The sequence below is a fragment of the Hemibagrus wyckioides genome, linkage group LG11 (assembly GCF_019097595.1).
Source record: "Hemibagrus wyckioides isolate EC202008001 linkage group LG11, SWU_Hwy_1.0, whole genome shotgun sequence".
NCBI lineage: Eukaryota > Metazoa > Chordata > Actinopteri > Siluriformes > Bagridae > Hemibagrus > Hemibagrus wyckioides.
This window is the reverse complement of record NC_080720.1, coordinates 12,558,866-12,581,749: the sequence shown is the minus strand read 5'-3', so window position 1 is coordinate 12,581,749 and position 22,884 is coordinate 12,558,866. Positions and strand designations below refer to the sequence as shown.

The window sequence follows — 22,884 nt, the reverse complement described above, 5'->3', positions numbered from 1 at the left end:
GAAAGACTGTCAGTATTCTGCATCTATCTTTCATACTAACTGCATGACTGTTTTTATTTTTCTCCTCTCCCTGAGAGTAATTGCAGAAATGGATCAAAGGACATGGCAGTATCACTGTTAAACGGCCTGCTTTTGAAGTCCAGGGGGTTTGCGTGAGGGTATTATTTTTCTGATAATACGAAACATGCTTTTTGATCGGAGCGTATGACCCTGCGGGCAATTAATAGAATGTTAATTCAGCAGAGCCGTTTTCATGGGCCCTCCGTGAGGCCTTCGGCTTTGATCTCAGTGGCCGATTAGGCGCTTCTGTGTTCTGCCTGCGGGCCGCTGCCTCCTCTTCCACTGAGGACCATGTGCGCCTTTTTCCATTGAGTCTTCCAAGTTCGCCCGGGCAGGAAGGTATTCAGGAGATTTAAGAGAGCCCATATAAATGCTGATAGTTATTTCAGCTCATGGATGAAAAGTAGTGTGAATTTGCAATGGCTCACATACTATTAAAGTCCTTTAAGGGAGAGAAGTCAAGACGAAAACCTTCAGTGGATGATCTGAGAGTGGGAAACTGGATTCTGATGTTTTCATTTAGGAATGCATTGACCAAAAGCATGAATTCTCATGTAAAGTGCATTGAAGACTGGATTTTTACACAGTTTGAAGAATCTAATCACATGGTCTGATGGTTTTGTGGAGACAGCAGCAGTGTAGCTGATGTTGGCAGTGACAGGTTAACAATTTAACTGACTGTCACCACACTATAGAGTGTTACTTTCATGCAAGCATGTATAATCGATCAGATCTAAAGCGTGCAGGACCAAATACTTTAACACGAACACACTTGAATTTTGAAAATTGGATATTTTCATTAAGATAACAGACTAATTTGCATCTTTACAGTCAAATAATGTCTGAAAACAAATTATATGTTGTTTCAAAATATGTTGATTTTTCCTGAACTTTTTTTAAATGATTTCTGAGAATTACAACACCATCAAGTCATTGCTGGATGAAGTATGATGACTTAAAAACGGAAACTTTCTTGATGGGCCCCAAGGAGATTTTACCAAATTTCCCTGCTATCTTTGTCTTTGGAATAGCAGCAGACATAAAGTGGGAGCTATACCACCAATGGCTTCATGATTCGTCCCACCAAATTGTCACTAACAGCACCTGTGTTGTATGTCATAATCTTTCCTATCACCCACAGTGTGTAATGCCGACCAAAGTGACATGTGAATGTGCCAACCCTCTGTATAATAGCTCACATCTTTGTCCTGCCATATGCCTCTTGGGATCTGCAGTGTGGACTCATGGAGCCGACTGGATGCGAACCTCCCTTACTTATCATCCTTCTTCTACCAAACAATATCAGATATGCATGTGCAAATGCACCCAGATCAAGTGTTCCCTCTATGTATATGCTCTCACAGGGCCATAGATGTAGGCATGCTTCCCAAAAAGGCCATCATCCCATAGTCCATGTCATGCCCTCTTGTAAAACGTCTGCATGCGGTTGTGAACCGTTGTTTCCGGTTCAATTACGTGTTCTAGGGTTGCTGATGCCACCACTACATGTTAAATTGGGCCCTATGAAACAAACTGCTCTAGATGAGGCTCTGCCAGCCTTCAAGGTATCAAGGCTTTTTTCCTAAGCTGTCTGAGGCAAAAGCTGGTATCTTTATCAAACCACAGGTAAAGATGTTTCTAGAGGGCAAGACATTCCCCAGGAGTTTAAGGAAGGAGAAAGGAGGCTCAACCAGTTTTGTCGCAGTGATTCAGGTCTTCCTACAATTATCAAGCTAAAACAACATGGAGCCGATTGAGACTCTGCTTAAGAAGCACAGCACAGTGGACAACACAGAATGTCTCTCAAATTCCATATTCTTGATGCTCATTTTGATAAATTCAACAAGAACATGGAAGCATAGTCAAAGGCGCAAGGCAAGTGCTTCCATCAGGATATATTAGACTTACAGTAACACAGCTACTGGACTGATTTGTAAAAGTGATTCACAAAATAATTGTAAAGCTTAAAAAACTACTTCTAAATGTTTAGTACAAATACATGTTCATTTTGATTCATATGTTGTTTTCTGACTATGTGAACGAAAGCTGTAAATTCTCATTTTGCTCCACGGTTCAAAACACCATTGTTCCGGTCACAAAAGGAACGTTTGAGGGGGTTAATAGCCATTTTCTCTACTTTTCAGGGAAAAGCAATTAGAAATTAATACTTTCTAATTGTGTTAAGTAGTGGTATGAACTTGAGTGACGTAGCTGAGATTGAGGAACTTTCAGAGTCACAATTCACATACCATGCTGGCAGAGCTGGTATTTTTAACTCCTTTGACTCCAACTCCCCTGCCTGTACCCCATTTAAAAATAAAAGAAATAATTACAAAAACAAAAAAACTTCAGCCAAACCTAGAAGAGAAGAAGTGTAACCCAGATGATTCACTGTTTTCTTACTGAGGACAAAGAAAATTTATGAAGCTCCAACCACAGACCTCAGGATAACATATGCTTTTCAAAATCTTTAGAGACCGGTTAAGCCGGTTGCACTTCAGACAAACCAAACAACCGCTCTTACCAAACCCAAACCCTAAACCAAATACGGCTACAGTAGGCAGCATAAAGCATCACAGCCACAGGACTAAAAGCCTGGACTTTCACTGGCTGTACATCTTTACCATAATGGCTGGGAAGTGAATTCCAAACAGAGGTGCCATCTCATAAAATCCAGACCCTTTCAAGTCTAGACAGGAGGCCCTTCCTCTTTTTGGTAAACTAATAAAAGGTGCTGTAAAGCAATTATTTTGGAACATCAAGCGCCTATCGCTGTGAGGGCTGCATAATAAACAGGGTGAGGCCATGTCAGTTTGGATAATTACGCTCATCCAACGTGGCGGCATCGTCTTCATGGGCAGCAGTCCAAATTCCTGTGGCATAGTGCTGTCTGACACAAACTCCTGCACTGTGCAGCATTCTTGCCCACCTAAGAAGGAGAAACAGCGTGGAAGAAGAGCACCATGCCGATCGTACCTTCGCACTGGTTTCCGTAGTAGCCTGGCTTACAGGTGCAGTTGTAGTTTCCAGAGCTGATTTGCTTGCAGGACTTGCAGCCTTCTTGCTCACAGGGATCTGGAAAAGTTGAGAAATTAAAGGTCAGGACAAATTTTGATCAGAGATAAAGAATAAATATTAAACATATTAAGGCTCACCTGTTTGATTAGTAATTTCAGTGCCGGAGGAATTGGTCGTGATTACTAATTCTGTTGGAAAGGAAACAAATTTGTGACACTTTGCGTTGAGTCTCGTGACTACATCTTCACAAACTGCAAGTGTTTATAATACAATTGATATAATTGTCTCTGATTAAATGTGCAGTGTACAATTATCGAGAAGGGAAGAAGAAGACAGAGAAGAAATAATCCCCAATCCCCAGGAGTAATTTATAGTCACGTTGTCAGGGTAGATTTGTCAAGGTTTTCAGAAATGTATGTCATGTATCATCATGGGTACTGCATACATCAAGGTCCAATCTTTTTGGCTCCAACAATAGTAGGCTGGCTACACACAGAGCTGACGATGATGAGCTACCTGGCTAACAGTCTGACAATCACAATAGCACATGCAGATTTTATATATGACTGAAAAGAGAGTTTTGTGTAAAATATGGTTCTACTGGCATAATGTCATTACATAGTAAGTGTCTTTTTTCAGAAAGTTATTTATGTTATTGCTGATAAAATGTTTTTTTTGCTAGTTGCTAGCCGTTTCCTCCTAGAGATGCTTCTAAGCTCTAAATCCCACATCCAACAGATTTAACACGATTAATTGTCTGTGTTATAAGGGCGACCCGTGCTAAACTCAGACATAATGCACTGAAATGAATTGCCTAAGAGCTAGAAGATGCTGCAGAAGCTTTTAGCAAATACACGTGGTCAGTGATTCAGACATACAACCAGATGCTGCAGTCATCCCAGCTCGTCTTCTCCATTTATTCAGAATTTCAAATTTGGACAGTGTGTGTCTGTTCCCGACGGAAAAATGTTACAATGGAGGTAGGAAAAAAAAAAGAGAGAGAGAAGAGAAAGTAGGTCTGGCTGGGTGAATGATCATTTTCAATCATGAAACATTTTTCCCATTGCGAAGGGAAATAAAAACAAAAGGTTGGAAAATGCTTAGTGTCTGGCATACAGAGAGTAGAAAAAAGAGCAACTTTTAGGAGCAGTCTCCAGACAGGAAGTTTAAAACGCACTCACCTGTCTCACACCGGCTCCCAGTGAAGTTTGCAGTACAGGTGCATGTGTAATTATTCACCTTGTCCTCGCACACACCCCCGTTTACACACGGCATGGACTCGCACTCATTAACGTCTGGATCCGCAAACACAGAAACACAAGCTTCATTCACTAGCGGCGAGGACCTTTAGGGAGTTAATTTCCGGAACAGCTCTTTATTGACTTTATATTGAAATCTTAAGACTTGAGGATGTCTTGCAGGTGCATGGTTACACTGAGCAGGTGTCTAGCATTAAGAATAATCCAGTCTTATGTAGAAACAAGGCAACACAATATTTGCAGGGCCAACACTTTAATTCCCATGGTGTTTCCCAACCGGGTTTGCATTTCATCAATAAGCTCTGCTCAGGCGAGTCCAATTTGTTAAGCAAGGAGATCATGTCGCCCTGAAATGTCACGTCAAGGACAGCATCTTGCAGTCCGGATTATGTGTAACACAACACGTGACCCAAAATGAAAACCCAAGAGGGAAAAATGGAAGTAACCAACGATAAGCTCTCTGTGATGGCTTTCAGTGCAAACCTCCACAAGGGATGTGTGCCAGATGAATACTAGAAGAACTAATGTGGAAAGCAGGCTGTGTTCCCCGGTGAATACACTGCCAGCACAGTAACACTGTTTAATACCACACTCACCTGTCTCACACACAGATCCGGTGTAACCCGCTTGGCACTGGCAGGTGAAGCTCCCCTCGCCCTCGATGCATCGTGCTCCATTGAGGCATGGATTCTCCTGGCACTCGTCAATGTCTGCAGGCAACACACGTACACGCACGCACACACACACACGCACAGGATATTTACTCAGCTGATTAATATATCCGCCACACCATTCCCCTCACTCTGAAAGTATGTGCTTCTGGCTGTGAAAAGTATTAGAGGTTTGATACATCTCTGCAGGCTGGACTGTGGGAACGAGAGGGAGCCTGCAGCCCATGTAGCACCCGGAGAGGGGGGACAGGAGAGGTGAAAAAGAGATGGAAAAAGAGAAAGAGGCCACATCATAGCGTAAAGCTTACATTTACATTTATGGCATTTGGCAGACGCTTTAATCCAGAGTGACTTCCAGAAGTGCTTGGTAATCAACCTGGAAAGCATTTCCTTATGTTAGTACAGATTGGCCTGAAGATACCAACAAGGTGATACAGGAGAAAATAAGTAATGTATTTTAGCTGATGTGACTAGTGTTCATTTAGATGGATCATGTCTAAATTTCAAGCCCGCACTGGAGTGTTTGGCTCATCACACCACCTGGAAAATAGTACATGAGAGTCTAGATGCTTTTTTGGATGTTGATGAACGGTGAGTGAAGATGTACCAAACTTGTGTTTTACATGTATCATGCATGCCCATCCTTTGCCCTTGACATGCCTGTCACCTCTTTTGTACTCTTTTTTTCTTTTCCTTTTCCCCAGCACACTTCCTTACATATTGTATGTAAAGTGTTTAAGACTCTGGGCTGTGGATCAGAACGTTGGGTTCAAGCCCCAGCATAACCAAGCTACCACTGCTGGGGCCCTTGAGCAAGGCCCTTTACCCCCTCTGCTTTAGGGGCACTGCATCATGGCTGTTCCTGCACTCTGACCCCAAAGCAGGGATATGTGAAGAAAATAATTGCACTGTGCTATAATGTATATTTGACAAAAATGAAGGCTTCTTATGTGTTTAAGCCTTTCCAGAGTACTAATACTCTGCACATATTTTTAAGACAATAGAAAATAGCCTTTATTTGTCACATATACACTACCAGTCAAAAGTTTGGACACACCTTTTAATTCAATGTTTTTTGTTTAGGGGTTTATTTTCTACATTCTAGAACAATACTGGAGATTTCAATACTATGAAATAACACACATGGACTTAAGTAATCCATATGTAATGACAACAAAAAACAGTCAGTTGTTATTTTAAGACACGAAGGTCAGGTGTTCTGGAATAGTTCTTGCATGAACAGTATTGTCAAGTGCATTTGCAAAACCCATCAAGCACCATGAAGAAACTGGCTCACATGAAGACCATCCCAGTAAAGCAAGACCAAAATTTACCTCTGCTGCAGAGGAGAAGTTCATTTAGAGTTACCAGCCTCCGAAATCACCAATGAACAGCACCTCAGATTAGAGCCGTTATGAAGGCTTTACAGAGCATCAGTAGCAGACATATCTCAACATCAACTGTTCAAATGAGATTATTGTGAATTTCGGCCGCCTTCAGCATTGTTTTACAATGTAGAAAGAAATAAACATCAGGAAAAACCATGGGATTAGAAGATGTGTCCAAACTTTTGACTGGTAGTGTACATTACAGCACAGTGAAATTCTTTCTTCGCATATCCCATCCTTGGAAGTTGGGGTCAGAGAGCAGGATCAGCCATGATACAGCGCCCCTGGAGCAGAGAGGGTTAAGGGCCTTGCTCAAGGGCCCAACAGTGGCAACTTGGTGGTGGCAACCCCGATCCAGAGCCTTAACCACTTGAGCCACCACCACCCCTCAAGATAATCACCTTTAAAGTAATGGATGTGAAAAAACAATGGGGAAATGATAACGTGTGTTTTTTTTTTTTTTAATATGTGTAAATATCTGCATTTTTATGTTCACAAAAACAGGATAAACATTTCTGACATTACAAAATTTCTCTCAAACTGTTCACATTTACTGTGATTTCCTTGGTAAAAAGTAAGAAAAGTGATATGAGGTGCATGCATTGTTGCTGTAACTTTCTCTCTGGGACACTTTTGTCTTTTGAAACAAACTGGTTTAGAGAAATGACTTGAATGTTGTTTTCCGTGTGAACCAGGAATCAAGGTAAAATCTATAGTGTTGAAAATAAGAACAGCAGTGTATCAACAGCAGGAAACAATATTCTTTTGCTGATCATACACTGCTGTTGAGGGAGATTCTTTAGTGTTGGTGTTTTACACATTGAACCATCTCTTGGCCCTCAAATAATCTTCCACTGAATCAAGCTATAAAGTGCCTATATATACACATGCACAACTCTTTTAGTTTCTAAACCTCTACATTCTGTGAATGTTCTCATTACTTTAACATGACTACTGTTTGCATGTTTTTATAAGTTGCTCTGGATTAGAGTCTCTGCCAGATAATTAAATGCAAATGCCATGTGTAGCACGCCGAGATGATTGCAATAAGGCATGGTGGGGTTCATCTATTACAGGAGCAGCAAACTGTGAACCGTGGACTAAAGATGATGGATAGATGAAAAAAAAAAGAGGAAATTCAGAATAGGCATGTAAGTGCATGTACATGTGTAGGCATTTATATCTTCATCCATTCTGTTCTATTTAGGCCAAAATTCCACTTCCGGAAAATTATTTTTTGACACATTATATACTTTTCTAAAAATATGAAAATAGTTGTCTAGTATATTATAATATCATCCTGGACTCAGGCACTGGTAGAGTGTTTATATTGCAAGAATCTGTGCCATATAACATCAGAATATTATTGTGTAGAGTTAGTTAACAGATATTATAATGGTTAATCTAGACTGCATTCTAAAGCGTAACAATACGTAATTATGAGCATTTATTCAGGCTTGTGTCAGGTATGTTAAGGTAGAATGAATGCTACACAACACCATGTGAATGGATTTATCATTAACAGGAGTTAAAGGAGTGCACAGGAAGTTATCTTACCTGTTTGACAGAGGGCTCCTGTGAATCCTGGTGGACAGTGGCAGGTAAAGCTGTTCACTCCATCCGTACACGTGCCTCCGTTCTGACAGGGATATGAGGAGCACTCGTCAATATCTACACGAACACACAGGAAAAAAAACACACGACTTCACACATGACATGTGACCACTGTTATAAGCGTACAGAGGAATACAAACATAGGGAAATTTGTTAGTCTATGTGTTTTGGGGTGTTGTCACTTTATTACCTATCTGGCATGTACGGCCGGTGAAGCCAGCCAGGCATGAGCAAGTGAAAGAAGGATTTCCAGTGATGCAGTCATCAATGCAACGGCCACCATTCAGACAGGGCCTCAGGTGTGGACAGACTGACGCTGAAAACAAATGCAGGTACTTTAAATTGTATTGATTATATAGTATATCTAGGTTCTTAGTCTCACTGTTTACTACATTCATTTATCTCTCTATCATATCTTACCTGAATTATTGCAGCTGCCCACCTCCACCTGAGCATCATCAATGCGAAAGACCCAGCGCCCGGGATACCCCACGTTTGTTGTGGTCTCCACCTCTACTACATCATCAGTCCGAGAACCCGGGATGTTGAAATAGCGCCTCCCGTCGCCGGCATTAAAACCTGCCTAGGAAGAGAGCGTAGAGGTGGGACAGTTCTCTCAGAACTGAGGGAATTCTGGCGTCTGAATGTCCCAGTAAAATAAAAAAACAGCATCATTTCATAGATAATATTCAAATACATGTGTGAGTATTTCAGTGGTGTGAATCTGAATAAATATAATCGCTTGTATTTATTGTTGTTTTCAGCTTTGGTTCACACTGTGGTGTATTTATGTAGTCTTGCATACTGTTGCATCATGGTCCTGGGGAAACAACATTTCGTTCCAATGTATACAAGTTATATAGAGAAACGACAATAAAAACGTACTTGACATGACGCTTGAAACTGCTGATTTGCCAAATATTTCTTCAAATAAGTTCCATTAACTTTCCAAGTTTGAAATGACATGTTTAAAAATACACCATGACACCTCATATCTATCACTAAAATAGCAATCATTAGCTGATGAGCCAGCTATCCAGCTAATTAGTGTGGGATTTGAGGCACAGACTTCCTTCCCATTTCTGATTCTTTGTACTTTTACTCCCATAAATTAAGTCAATTTAGGAGCTTATATTACTAACACCACTATTTCTCTCTCAGTGTGTACAGCCTCACGACACAGCACTCAAGAAAAACACACTCAGAGCTCTCAGCTTGCATCAAGAAAGAGTATGAGAGAATATGTCAAGTATGTCATGAATGTGAACGGAGTTTATGACAGATGCTTGTCTGAGAATTTAAAATCCTCCTGAGATCCTAAACCAACCAGGGCACATTGTTTGTGAAAATGGTTTGTTAAAATTTTCTTGCTTATTAGGAGCTCCTAATGGTGTCTAAGCTGGTAAATTACAGCCTATTATTATATGTTTTTTTGACTGGGGAAAAGATTATACATCCTGTGAGTAGTTTTTTGTGGATTTCCTGCGGGTTTGAAACAACTGTAAAGATTATAGACTATGGAGAATTAGGCAGGATGACCAAATGATGGCCAGGATCTGATTTTTTGCAAAAAGCTTATAGTTTTTAAATGTAAGTATACTCACTGTTAGTCTGAAAGGTGAAGGGTGAGATTTTATATGTATAGAGCACTTTTCACAATGGATATTGTCACAAAGCAGATTTACAGGAATAAATAGAACAGGATATATTGTTTACATTTTAAATATAAATGGATTCCTAATGAGAAAGCCAGAGCTGACAGTGACAAGGAAAGACTGCCTAAGACAATATTAGGAAGGAACCTTGACACTCCAAAGGGATCTCGGTGACACCTGATAGATAAATAAATAAATAAATAAATAAATAAATAAATAAATAATTCCTTTCTTTGCCTAGTTTGCCTAGTTCCATTCTCAGTGTCTACTTGTACAACAATATTGTTACCATCAACATCTTATGGTACCAGAGTCATAGCTACAGGACAGGTAAGACTGGTGATTTCTTGGCGCCACCTGAAGGCCACCTGAAGTGCTGGAATCCTTTGAAACCTTTGATGGGTAACGTACAAAAGTATACCGTGATTGTGTAGAAATGAATGAGGAGAATATCTAAAGAAAAAAGAATAAATTGAAAAGGATAACTGAAGACTAAAGGCTACGCCATGAAGTAATGTAAGACTAGTCCAACCCCATTAGGGCAGCTAGCTAGGTGCTTTTTTTTAATAGTGCTAATTATTTGGGTAGTTTTCTTGGTAAAGTCATTTTTATGTATGAATTTGCCTCATGAAATTGGACACAACTCAACAGATGTGCTCTGTCGAAGCTGATATGAAATAACGATGTTATATCTAATCTGGAAGCTTTAGCACTGCATCTAGCATGCGGAATATAATTCTAACATTTTCAGACAGTTATTCTGTAGTTGGCTCATGGTATTGATTCTTTATAAAGGCATCTGGGCAACATAATGGCAATAAAGAGGGAAAAAATGGCGAGAGAGCTGCTTGCATTTTCCTGCCTGGGGCCCAGACAGTCCCTAAAATCAGCTCTGTATCAAATTTTCATACATGAATGAAATAACAGTGCTAAAAATGGCTTCTGTTTTTTTTTTTAACATTAAAATCCCTCAATTTCTTAGTTCCACACATCAGTAGTAACTCTGAAAAGTTCTGATTTCAAATCTTAGTATCTCCAGAGAGAAATACTATGATGGTCCACTGAGCAACACCTTAACTTACGAAACATATATGTCATATAAGTGTCATTTTCATTTTTTCCCGTCACTACTGGATAATAATTCTTTGTGCCGAGTGCTCAGTGTGTATAGACCACTGACGCAAAGGTCATTAATATTGCATCAAACTGAGAATGTCAAGTATGTCACGAATGTGAACTAAGTTCTTGACAGATGCCTGTCTGAGAATTTAAAATCCTCCTGAGAGCCTAATCCTAAGAGGGTATTGCGTTTCTGAAAGTTATTTGTTTACTTTTTTTCTTGCGTGGTTGTGTAGTGTCGTATTTATTCAGAAGCAACACGGTGTCTAAGTTTTTTAAGACACAGAAGGTGTCTTAAAAACTACAGGCTGTTTTCGTATCTTTAAAATTTTATGACTGCTGTCCTGGTTGCATATAAATCATTGAGTGTGTTCACACTAGTAACATGATCAGTATCTAATTCCAGCCAATCCAGACAAACACTAAACTAAGGAATCATAAGAAATTACATCTGCTGAAGCATATTTCAAGGAAAAACATGTTTAAATGCAATAATCTGATTATAATTTTAGAATCTGTGCATGCTCAAGAACATAACCAGGTAGAACCAGGTACTTTGTCATGTACAGTTAAAAGATAAATACCACTACAAACCCCTAAAAAAGTATAAGTCAATAAAAATTTTACATGATTTTCCTCTTCTTCAGGGGTTGGAATACAACTAGACATTGTGTATATAAAAAGAAATATGATTATTTCTAAATAAAAACCAGGAGTTAAAAGTGCCATACAGACTTGATGCTGAGGTTTTCCAATATAAGATAAATGAAATGCATGTAAACTCTTCAGACAAGTACATTCGTCAAAAATTTATGCTGGTCAAAGTTTCAGCCTGGTACAAGCTACATCAGTAAGCAAACTAGAACAACAGACAAGTCTCAAGTCGCTGTACTATGAAATCATCTGTGTTGCCACCGTAATAATGTTTCTCAGTGCAGCTACTTTTACCACCAACAAATCAGATTTGTTGGACTTCACAACATATCAGTTTTCACAAACATCACTTTTCTTGGAATATGAAATATTCTGGAGGGAGATTTGGCGTTTGTATATAAAATTCAGCAGTGTATATAAGTATCAGTCTGTGTTCTCTGCCATGGATCACATGAGCACTACTTTCTTCACTCCCATTGATAGTCACTACACCAAATTTCTCAATATTTGCATCAACTTTTCTCATCTTTATCAAATCTTTAAACACAGCCACATCCAGTCACTAGCTCTCATTGGAAATCACCATCCCTTATTGAGAATGAACAGTCTCTGATTGCTTTGTTGCTGCCAGTTGTTGTGTATGTGAATGCAGACTCAGGCAGATGGTGTACAGTAATGTCTAGAAGGCAGAGGGGTGAATTGGGACACTACCTGTGCGGCGATGCCCCCCAGGCCTGAACGATCTCCCCCGCTGCTTGCGTGCATTCCTGTCGTCCATGTGACAGTGTGGTACTGAAAGATGGTGAAGGAGAGCTCCCCGTCTGTAATCAGCACTACTTGAAATGTGTTCACCTTGGGGGAAAAAATGGTACTTGTTGTAAAGGATGTACTTTAGCAAAGCACAGGAATCCATACAAGAACTTCTCAGGACTGGAGAACAATTTTTATTCACAGGCCATCAGACTACTAAATAACTTTGTGTCAGTTTAATCTTGTTAAAATGCACCTTGGGAATATTGGTCTCTTTACTTTTATAATACATTTACCACTCTGTCACCTTATTCACTGTTGTGTTATTCTCTGCTGCTCTTTAAGTATATTTTAAGTTAAGTAGCCTTTATTTGTCACATATACTGTACATTACAGCACAGTAAAATCCTTTCTTTGCATATCCCATCCTTGGAGGGTTGGGGTCAGAGCACAGGGTCAGCCATAAGAGCAGGGGGGCCTTGCTTAGGGGCCCAACAGCGGTAGCTTGGCAGTGTTGGGTCTTGAACCGCAATCTTCTGCTCAAGGACCAAGAGCCTTAACCACTTGAGCTACCACCACCCCCACATTGTGCACCAGTCTAAAATTGTATTCTGTTTGTTCTATTGGTATTTCTTGAAACAATAAAGAAGGTGTGTGTGTGTTCAATTATATGTAATTGTACTTTAGTGAGTTAACACAGCCACACCACAAGCATTTCAGTGTACATTTGTCTCAGGCATACAGTGCATATGATAAAATAAAATGACTGACTAATGGGACTACTCTGGGTCTTTTGAGACCTGGTGATCTGGTATATTCCCTGCATCTTAGATCTACCTGTGAGTCATGTCCATTATAAAACTCAATAAGGTCATATGACTGTTATCAGAGTAATGAGGTGTACAATTGATGCCATAAATACAAAAACACTATTCTTGTACTTTATAAATGCAAACAGCAGAACGAAAAGTAACATTGTACTCCTCCCAAACATCCTAATCATGTATGTTATGTATGCAAGGGTTCTCCACACTTAGTCTTGGAGTATTTTCTCTCCTAACCAGGCCTGGGAGGCTGGATTGTGCTACTGTACAGTTATTAGAAATATATACATATATATGAGTCCTTACCGGCGTAACTGGGCTTCCACCAAAAAAAGTGACATTATGCCAAGTGGCAACAAGGACCCATGTTGCTGTGAATGTGGGGAATTCTGGGAAATAGTAGTGGATGTCTTCTGTAGCTCTCTTCAGGATCACAGGATCTTTGCTTTCTCTGTAAAATACTATCCCTGCTTGCCGGTTGTCTACATCAGCCCAGAACGGCGCTACTACCCTGCGGTCTCCAGCGATGGGGAAGGCCACTGGGGTGAATTGGGACACTTCCCTTAGAAAAGACACAAGGCCATTGTTGTTGACCTGAATAAAACAAAAACAGAGGAAATACAGGATTAAAATAGTTGGTACACAGAGATTCATTCAGCTTCTTCCTCTGATTGCAAGCCTCCATTTTAATAGAGCATGTATGAATCATTTGCACCAGTATGCTTGGCTTTTTTTTTTTTTTTAAGAAGTTAAGGTATAAAAGTAATTTGTTTATTGAATCTATTTTATCCTGGTCCAGGATCTCATTGGATTCAAAGCCTATCCTGGGAACACAGCAGGAAGGAACACACCCGGAATGGGACACCAGTTCATCACAGGGCATCAAACACATGCACTCACACATTCATCTATGGGAAATTTGTAGTCACTGAGCCAAATCCTGGCATGTTGATGGGATGTCTGAGGTACTGAAGAATCTTGGGAAACTCACGGACATGGACAGAGGTGCTGTGAGGTGGCAACATGACATCTGACATCTTGTTTAGAAGAAATTCATAACAAAACTCCAAGCATTTAAAAAAGATAAAAAAACTCCAAGCCCAGTTTTTTTTTTTACTTTATGGAGGATTATGCTACAAAGCAATGTTGGGAAAGTGGTGAATAAGAGGCTCTGAGAGCTGAATGTATGGAAAATGTTGATAAACGGGATATAGTGTAAGACGCCCAGTTGTCCAGCAGTGTGTTGACATGCTGCATGGTGTGTTCAGTGCTTCAGGATCAAAGTTTGAGAACTGCTTCCGTGGCCCATGTATCCACTTCCCATCAGGGAACAGACACTTCCCTTGTTTCACCAGAGGTCCATGTCCACAGCTGAGAAAACTAGATCCTCTCTCTCTCTCTCTCCTTCTTCAAACACACACCCTCACACCTGCCCTCGGTGCTGTCCTCTGCCAAAACAGGAAGTGGTTTTAAGCCTCGGGACCTTTTTAACCAGTTTGCCTGCTTGACAGTAAGCACGGCTTATGGTTCCATGGTTCTGTGCTGATCTGCAAATCTGAATTCCCACAGTAATGCCTGGAAAACAGCATGATCCATAAAGAGATCAGGACATCCTTCATGCCTGTAAAGTCCCATTAGTGTTTCTGTTGATCTTAAGACATTTTCATGTTTTGAATTCTGCATACTGTTGCTGTACAGTGTGTCACAGAGTGTCCATAGGTTTTAATTAAGATCTATTCTGTCTTTAGAGTAGATAAAGTATTAGATGAAGGGTTCATGAAATCCCATGGGCGGAAAAACAAAAAACAAGAAACAAAAAAAACGGAATTGCCCTTAAATATGGACAGTTCACCTAAGCTGATTTTCTCCAAGTCTCCTTCTTCCTCACATTACCACTCAGGCACTTGTGTGTCATTTCTGTGGCAGCTCCTGGCAGCACCCCGAAGCAGTGATAGAAGTGATGGCTGACACGTAGTTCTTCCTCTCCCCTTTGCTGCTCGTATGGAAACCATAATTCAGATACCTTAGCTGTAAAAACAGCAGAGGAAGTTTTGCTTGGCCCGACGTGGGTGCGTGGTTAATTGGCTGACCGCAGTCTTCCCCTCTCTGCATCAGTGAGTTGCAGCGTGAGTCTGGTGGATGCAGAGAAATAGAGCGCAAACTGCAGGTCCACACATGGGGTCAAACAGAGGAGACCTGAGAGAGAGAGACAGAGAGAGATGGCAAGCAAAGGCTGGATAGAGAAAGAAGAAGGAGAAGAAAGGCAGTGAGAGGCTTCAGCTAGAGAGGAAAAGTTACTAAAGGTGAGTTAGACAGAGAGATTGAAGGACTACTAAGATTTTTTTTTTTTTTTGCTTTTTTAGCGCAGACTGTGACCTCAACAGATACATGATTATTAACCAGAATGTCATTAATAGTAAATGTTTCACAGATGGCTTCAACACTTTCTGCATGTTCACACGGTTCAAAGTGGAAAACTGGATTACTAAAGCAGCATAGACGTGATCTGAGCTTAGGGTTAGAGTTGCGGCCGGCCGTATTGACCAGACCAACCTCGCTGTTGGATAAGTGAGCTCTAAATTAACGCTGACACTTTAACTGATCAGTTAGAGAATCTGGAAAAAGGTTGAATAAGCAATTTTCCTCCCGTGTCAAAGTACTCTGTTAAATAAGCAGGCTTAAAGTGACTCAAATCAAATACAGACACTACTCAGCTAGAAATAGCTGGCTATCTAGGGCAACAAAAAAAAACCTGCTAGAAAAAAAAAACTATGCTGTGTTGTAAGAGGATGTCATTAATTTAACAATTCCGCTGAGTATTGTAACTGTAAAGCCGTAAATGTTTTTTTTTGTTTTTGTTTTGAGGGACACCAACGTTTCCACTCTCTCACACTCAGTCTTACTTAGTGTCAATCTGCTCATCTAGCCCTGTGTTGTTTTTTTTGGGAATTCTACACTGGAAATGTCTCGCTTTCTTTGGAGCTGAGTAATTTATAGACTTTCTATAAACTTTCATCAGGGAGAAGTCAGGCTAAAACAAATCCCTACCCCCACAAATAATAAAAAAAAAAAGTCCAGAGATGAAGTTCAAGAAAACACTGAACGTTCCCTGTCAGAGGGGGGCTTTCACCACATTTCTTTATCCACGCTCTATCGTAGCTGGAGGGGAAAAAGTGAAAATGTTTTTGCACCCATAACCTTCATCCTGATCCTTACCTTCACTTTCCACAAGCATCATGCTCCTCTATGACAATCCTGCCACAGCTCTGACCCATAACAAAACCCTTGAATTCCGAGTAATATCCGTAAAACCTCTCAAAAATATACAAGGAAGTCCTGGTGTTGGATAAATAACTCAGTGGAGGGAAATTAATTTTCAGAATCCTGCTCCTCTGAATCACTGAATCTGGCGTATCATTTTTATGATTATAAATGATATAAAGCACCATGAATAAATGTGCTCAGCCTCATAAACACCCTTCTACAACAGCCATTCACACTCTCACAGAAATATTTGGGTCATTTCAGTGTCACACACCAAGGGAGAAGAATATATCTCTCAAGGTCGACGATTTTCTCTCCACGGTTGCGCAAACGTTGTGTAGAAGTGGCGAGGATGAGCATTAGCAGATGTGTGTGATGCAGGCAGCTCTGACTGAGCGTTTTCCCTCTGACACTTTCCCATCATCCATCCTGCTCTTTTGTTCCCTTTTATCTTATAATAAAACATCCATTTTATAGCTCGATAGAAAAAATAGAAAATTTCACACACAGTTTTGCTTTATTTGTCGAAGTTTTGTTAGGGTACCAAAATCTCTTTAACCATCCAAGTGTGAAACTTTCACTTTGCTTTGAAGCTGCTTTCTGTTTCCCAGCTTCAGACCTCCTTATTCCCTGTTTTCTTCGTTCTAGGCGTTTGCAAGATTAGTTATTCATGGGTTGTTTGTCGTCCCTGAGACACTTCACAGATGCATCTGTGTTCTGTTAAAGGGATCTCGACTCTGTGCAGCCCAGCAGCTGGACAGGTCCAGAGGGAAGACCCCTGCACTCGTTATCTGGAAGAGGAGGAGGAGGAGGAGGAGGAGAAGGAAGGGAGGTCGATGGTGGTCAAGGGGGAGGATGTAAGCAGGGGGAGAAGGTTTCAAAAACCAAAATAAAACCAAAGTGTAGTAGTTTGACTGTGTATTGAATAAACACAACCTCCTGCAGGGTTTGATGTGGTGAAGGGCATGTCAGTGGGGTCAGAGATTTAGGACGCTGCAAAATGTACAGAATGACTTCAGACCCCATCATCTCATTCATCCCATTGAATCTGGTGTGAAAAAAAGAAGAGGATTGTGTTTCTGTAACCTTAAATTAAGCAGTGAAGAGTGAGCAGCAGGAAATCCATGTTTTTTAAGGGGGAAGAAGAAGAAGAAGAAGAGACAAATGATGAAGATGGTGGTGGAGGAAGAGGAGGAGGGGGAGGAGGTGGAGGATGAAAAGAGCATATTGTATTAAAAAATAGAAGTGGGAGAATTGGAATGGAGAAGGAGGAGGAGAAGAAGAAGAAGAAGAAGAAGAAGAAGAAGAAGAAGATGAGACAAAAAGATGATGAGATGGGGTGGAAGACTATGAGAAGAAAGAAAGAAAGAAAGAAAGAAAGAAAGAAAGAAAGAAAGAAAGAAAGAAAGAAAGAAAGAAAGAAAGAAAGAAAGAAAGAAAGAAAGAAAGAATAAGGCAAGGACAACGACAAATAGATAAGAAGAAGAGAATGAAAAGAAAAAGAAGAAAGGAGAACCTGAAAAACATCAAGGAGAAGAAGTGAAGGAGAAAAAGAAGAGGGAGGAGTAGAGGAGGAAGAAAAAGGAGAATGAGAAGAAGGAATGTCAAATGTTTTGGGAAAAGCAGGCAGCTCTGAATTTCTCCTTTCGGGACGCTCTGACATCAAAACGAGACTCGAAAGTGCCACCTCAAATCAAATCCTTTTCTTTTTCCATGGCCCAAAGTTTTTTCAGCATTAGTCCCTGTAGCTCTTGTGAAATCTCACCTGCTTGAAGTGGCTGCGTTGTGTTAAACACAAACACGTGTTGGACATGCAATAAAGCTGAAGAATAATTCACTCGTTTCAAACAGCTGTGTTAAAGACATCGTTAGTGCAGTCTTAAGCACTCATCACACACATCGTTGCCTTTGTGACTTGTGAGATTGGGTTACAGTTGACCTGCAGTCACCTCCTGCGCATGTACTCCATGCACCGCCGCGTGCCGAGCCAGAAGCCTCAGAAGCCTCACCTCAGGCTCGAAGCACATGGCTAATCTAATCTTAGATCTCCGCCGCTATCTGCAGCGTGCCTTATCTTGTCTCTAGCACACATTAATATTTACATTGCTCTGTGATATGCGAGATGCCACTCAACACATAAACGCACGTGATTCCACATGCGAACAGGCATGCATCTGACTCCCTCAGTTTCTTACACTTGCTTTCACACACACATACACACACGCACACACACACACACACACACACTGAAAACTCTGGGCTATTTCATCGTTACTTGCCAAGACACAAATCCATCTGACTTCATTATTCTGAGCAGGATTAAGGCAGAAATACAATATTAAAGTCATGAACACACAGTTGTTTGAATGGCATCTGGTGGTTAGGGACGCGGCTGTGTAGTGGCATGTCTGCCGTGTCACGGGGGCGCTGCTTTGGGGTTGTGACTTCACTCATCTTTTCTTAGAGAAACGAGACCTCAATCACTGCCCATTGTTGCCATGGCACCTCGGTCAGGTTTGGCAAGGCACTAGGGGACAGAGGAAGGACAGATCAAGGGAGATCTGAGTGGTATTTTGGGGAGACAGATTTTGGGGATGCCGCAGGTGGCACTGATTTAAAAGAGTGTGTGTATGTATGTGTGGGTGTGTATGAGACCAAAAGCATCCTCTATGTCTCATTCTAAGAAATGATATGACTGTACAGCATGCTGTCTAAGTGTGTAAACCCCATGCACATGTCCAAGCATCCAAGCCTGATCTGTCTCTCACACACACACACCCACACACACACACCCACACACACACACACACCAATAAAGTTGCTGAGTGAAAGAGCTGATTCTCTGGCTTGACTTACTCACTCTCTCTCTCTCTCTCTCTCTCTCTAACACACACACATAAACACACATTCCAAAACTCACATAGAGCCCAGTGTGTCGATCTCCAAAGAAAGGGAACGCCACTGAGATCTCCACCAGTCCTGATCCTCCATCATCCTGTTTGATGGTCTGAGAGTCGCCCTGTTCTTGTCCAAATGGGTAAAAGTCCTCCAGGGGGACAGCTGGCATCACGCCGCTTGGCATGCCGAGCCACTGCAGCGTGCACAAGCAGAGCAGCAGCTGCCTCAGCCGCCCCATCACTCACGCTGCACTGAGACCCTAGGCACCCTGAATGGGGCAAACAGGACACAGCTGGACTCTCCAGCTCCTAAAATTCTTCTTCTTTTTTTAGTTTCTTTTCTTCACTGTATCTTCTCTGCCCTCTGTTTGTTTCTTCTTTTCCAAGCTGCTGCTGCTCTTACTGGAGCTTCTGCTTTACTGAAGAGAGGCAGATTCCTTGCATTCTGTGTGCTGCTGGGTGCTGGAGAGCTGCTGTGCTCTGTTGCTGCTCACTGAAGTGAACCGACTGAGTGAGGGAGTGAAAATAAAGAGAGAGAGAGAGAGAGAGAGAGAGGCAGCGAAATGATTTGGATTTTTTTTTTTTTTTTACAATCCAGCAATTTGGTCCCTGATGGTTAGCTTAGAAATATCCTCAATAAAACCTCTATTCTGCCTGCCAAAGGAGTTCTTTCAGGACGGGCCCCACCCCCCTGGGGATTCACTACCTCGCATAATTAGGAGCACACAGCCAATCACAGAGAGGGGGCTGGTAACTGGATAAGGAATGGGTGGAGCTATGATAATCAAAGGCGTGCATTAGAGACACTGACAGGGCATTTGGGCTTGCTCACACTGTGGAAAGCATGCTGACTCTACTGCCTGCCTGCCTACACACACACACACACACACACACACACGAGAGAGAGAGAGAGAGAGAGAGCAACAGACACTTCAGCAATATAAGAGCAACACTAGAATGCCAATCATGTCAAGTGAACTCAGTGGCTCTTATGTAGGCCTCGCATGAGATGCCAGTTCAAAGCGAGCAATGTATGTGAAGTCCCTCTGGTTTGGATTACCGTAGTCTTCTTTTTTTCTCTTCCTGAAAATCAATTTCCCAAGTGAATTTATCATGCAGTGCGTGAGATGTCTAATTTCAAAGGCGTATGAAATAACTGTGTTTAAACAAAAGCACAGCAAGGTTTGGCTGGCTGCAATACAGACACTATCAGGCAATAATCTGTATATGAAGGCTTTTGTGCTAAGTCTCTTTTGGCAGTAAACTCAGAGGACCACGGTCGTCTCCGAGGAAGAGAAAAAAAAAGATCTTTTTTTTACAAAGTGGGTTATTAGTAATACTAATCAAAACCTGGAGCCAAGCTGCCACAAAGGAACTTCTGAGGCAGTTTTTAACTTGTGCACACACATCAAAACAAGTCAGTGTAATTATTCACATGGCAAAGCCAACGCAAATATAGCAGCTCTACAAACTCCACACATCAATCTGATCATTGTTTCATCACTCATTGTGGGTTTATTGGCTTATAAAAAATCATTTCATGGAGTGGAACTGGGGGGGAAAAAACCCAAAAACACATGCAATTTCTTCTTAATTGTTCACAAAAGATCAAGATGCATGTTTGAGGATTAACACAGTGCTGAAATTATCTTGATATTAAATCAGCTGACATTAAGTCGTTAAAATGATTAACATTAAATATGATCAAAAAAAAAAAAATCTAAATGGCTTTGCTAGGTTGTCATGAATGCTACGCTTTGATTCTGACCTCAAAAGTGACCTAAACATAGACAGATGAAAACGATTGGCTCTCATTATCATTAAGCTTGATGTTGTTACATGTAATAAACTTATTAAATACATGACGCACGACAAAGTGTATAAAAGGGCAGAATATTCCTTTGGAGTGTGTGTATGTGGGGCATGTTTTTTATATCTTGGTGGGGACCAAATGTCCCTGTAAAGATAGGAATATTTTGTTTATGGAGGTTAAGGTTAGGGTTAGATTTAGATGCAGGGATTGAACTGATTATCTGTATTAATAATTCACTGGAAGACCCTCACAGGGATAGTAAGAAAAACGTGAGTGCGTGTGTGTGAGTGAGTGTGCGTGTGTGTAAGAGGTAACCTAGCGGTTGCCATCCTCACATTGTAGCGATCATCATCAGGCCAACAGGGACACACAGAGCACACTAACACACGCCTCAGCCGCATGCCGAGCAAATCCTTAAAACAATTTGGCACTTGCCGAGCGTTTTGGGGAAACAGTGATCTCTTTGTTTGTTGTTGTTGGTTTTTTTTACCATGTCAATCAGGATTACTGAGGGGATTTGTGCTCATGTAGTCCAACAGTGCTGCGAGTGATTTCTTGTTCTTTGAGCAAGAGTGTGGGGGTGTGTGTTCGCGTGCGTCCGTTAAAACCTCTTATTATGTGGACATCCGTCTGAGTAGCCACTGTGAGCCATGTTGGCCAAGCTCCATAATGAGAGACGGCAGAGGGAGTGTGATGACACATGAGGTTTCGCTCCGTTCCATGGCCTTAGAAGTCAGATACAGCAGGCCAAATCTCACACACACACACACACACACAAACACGCACACACATATGTTTAGGACCCAGGCTTCAGCATTTGGCTCACGTAGGTCTGTCTCCTGCGCATCTCCTGTTCCAGCTGCTCCTTCAGTGTGGACACCTGATTTACACAGACACACACACACACACACACACACACACACACACACACACACTACAGTTGATTACAGCGTGACCAGCCTCTAATTCAGCCCCAGATTTTTTTTTCAGTTTGTTTGGATTATTGTTTTGATTAAAAATCAGACTGAACTCATCAGCTTATTAGCTCCTAGGGTGTGGACTTGATGTGTTAGAGCACGATCAACACTACACAGTGTACCGAGGGCCTGAGTTTGACACTGCTGTTAAAAAACGACAACATTCATTATGTATAATTTCGTTCTGAGTCTGTGCACAGCACCAGGATTAATCACCAGTTACAGACAAACAATAGCAATTTGTTCATTTCTATATTGCTCAATATACTGTATTGTATGTACTGTAATATACTATATATTCACTTTCATCAAAAGTCATCTGAATGTCTCCTTCCTTTAGCGTTTGCTTCATGGCTGAAAACGCGTGTTTTATTCACGGTAATCTTAACCAGTCGCTCCAGGATTTAGCGATTTTGTGATTAACTCTGTGACTTTTGGAGGAGCTGAAACTTCTTCAGAATAACCAAAGAGTTTCTGCAGATTTGGTTCACGTGTGTCAAACTTGACTACATCTATCATTAAAAGTAATACATATGCGTCTTCACTGGCAGGAGTTTAAGAAAGAAGTCCAGAAAAACTCCACAAATTCCACTGCAAAATTTTGAAAATAAGCTACAGCAAAAGCACTCATTTCTGGCTACAAGAATTGACTGTGAAATCCTGTGAAATCCTGGAGGGACTGATAACAAACAGTTTGAATTTTCTTACAGCTGAATTTAAGAGTTGAGTAACAGAGCCTGAGTACGAAGTTTATACTGAAATTTCATATCGTATTCATACTTTGGATGAATCTACAGATCTTCACAGATTTGACTGTTGAAAACAGAGCTGTGTCTCAGATATGCTTGATTCTGATATGTGTTTTTTTTTGTCCATATGAGCTTGAGCTAGCCTCCAGCACTGCTGTGTGAAAGTTTTGAT

General features: G+C 41.0%; 2 protein-coding genes and 1 long non-coding RNA gene across 4 annotated transcripts in view; 1 reads left to right on the top strand and 2 right to left on the bottom strand.

Moving 5' to 3' along the window:
- The window catches only part of sned1 (sushi, nidogen and EGF-like domains 1), a 43,143-nt gene extending 23,349 nt beyond the window's left edge, over nt 1–19,794 (bottom strand). Inside the window, exons 1-10 of one of the 2 annotated variants that reach the window (XM_058403369.1) lie at nt 19,197–19,794; nt 13,319–13,606; nt 12,150–12,290; nt 8,431–8,593; nt 8,201–8,326; nt 7,954–8,067; nt 4,934–5,047; nt 4,260–4,373; nt 3,216–3,266; nt 3,037–3,135 (exon numbers count right to left, since the gene is read on the bottom strand). In XM_058403369.1, coding sequence (XP_058259352.1) covers nt 3,037–3,135; nt 3,216–3,266; nt 4,260–4,373; nt 4,934–5,047; nt 7,954–8,067; nt 8,201–8,326; nt 8,431–8,593; nt 12,150–12,290; nt 13,319–13,606; nt 19,197–19,412 — 1,426 coding nt within the window. In that variant the 5' untranslated portion in view covers nt 19,413–19,794. Of the gene's footprint in view, nt 1–3,036; nt 3,136–3,215; nt 3,267–4,259; nt 4,374–4,933; nt 5,048–7,953; nt 8,068–8,200; nt 8,327–8,430; nt 8,594–12,149; nt 12,291–13,318; nt 13,607–19,196 lie in introns of those variants that run through there. The other variant, XM_058403370.1, reaches the window with a different exon arrangement.
- LOC131361797 (uncharacterized) lies at nt 2,633–8,578 on the top strand. The gene is made up of 3 exons (XR_009206085.1): nt 2,633–3,158; nt 4,949–8,342; nt 8,445–8,578. It is a non-coding gene; the product is annotated as an uncharacterized LOC131361797 (long non-coding RNA).
- An 866-nt stretch (nt 19,795–20,660) lies between the features above and the next one.
- Nucleotides 20,661–22,884, bottom strand: part of crocc2 (ciliary rootlet coiled-coil, rootletin family member 2) — a 57,386-nt gene continuing 55,162 nt past the window's right edge. The window contains exon 37 of the mRNA XM_058401877.1: nt 20,661–21,866. Within this exon, the coding sequence (XP_058257860.1) occupies nt 21,783–21,866 (84 nt within the window). The 3' untranslated portion in view covers nt 20,661–21,782. The remainder of the gene's footprint in view (nt 21,867–22,884) is intronic.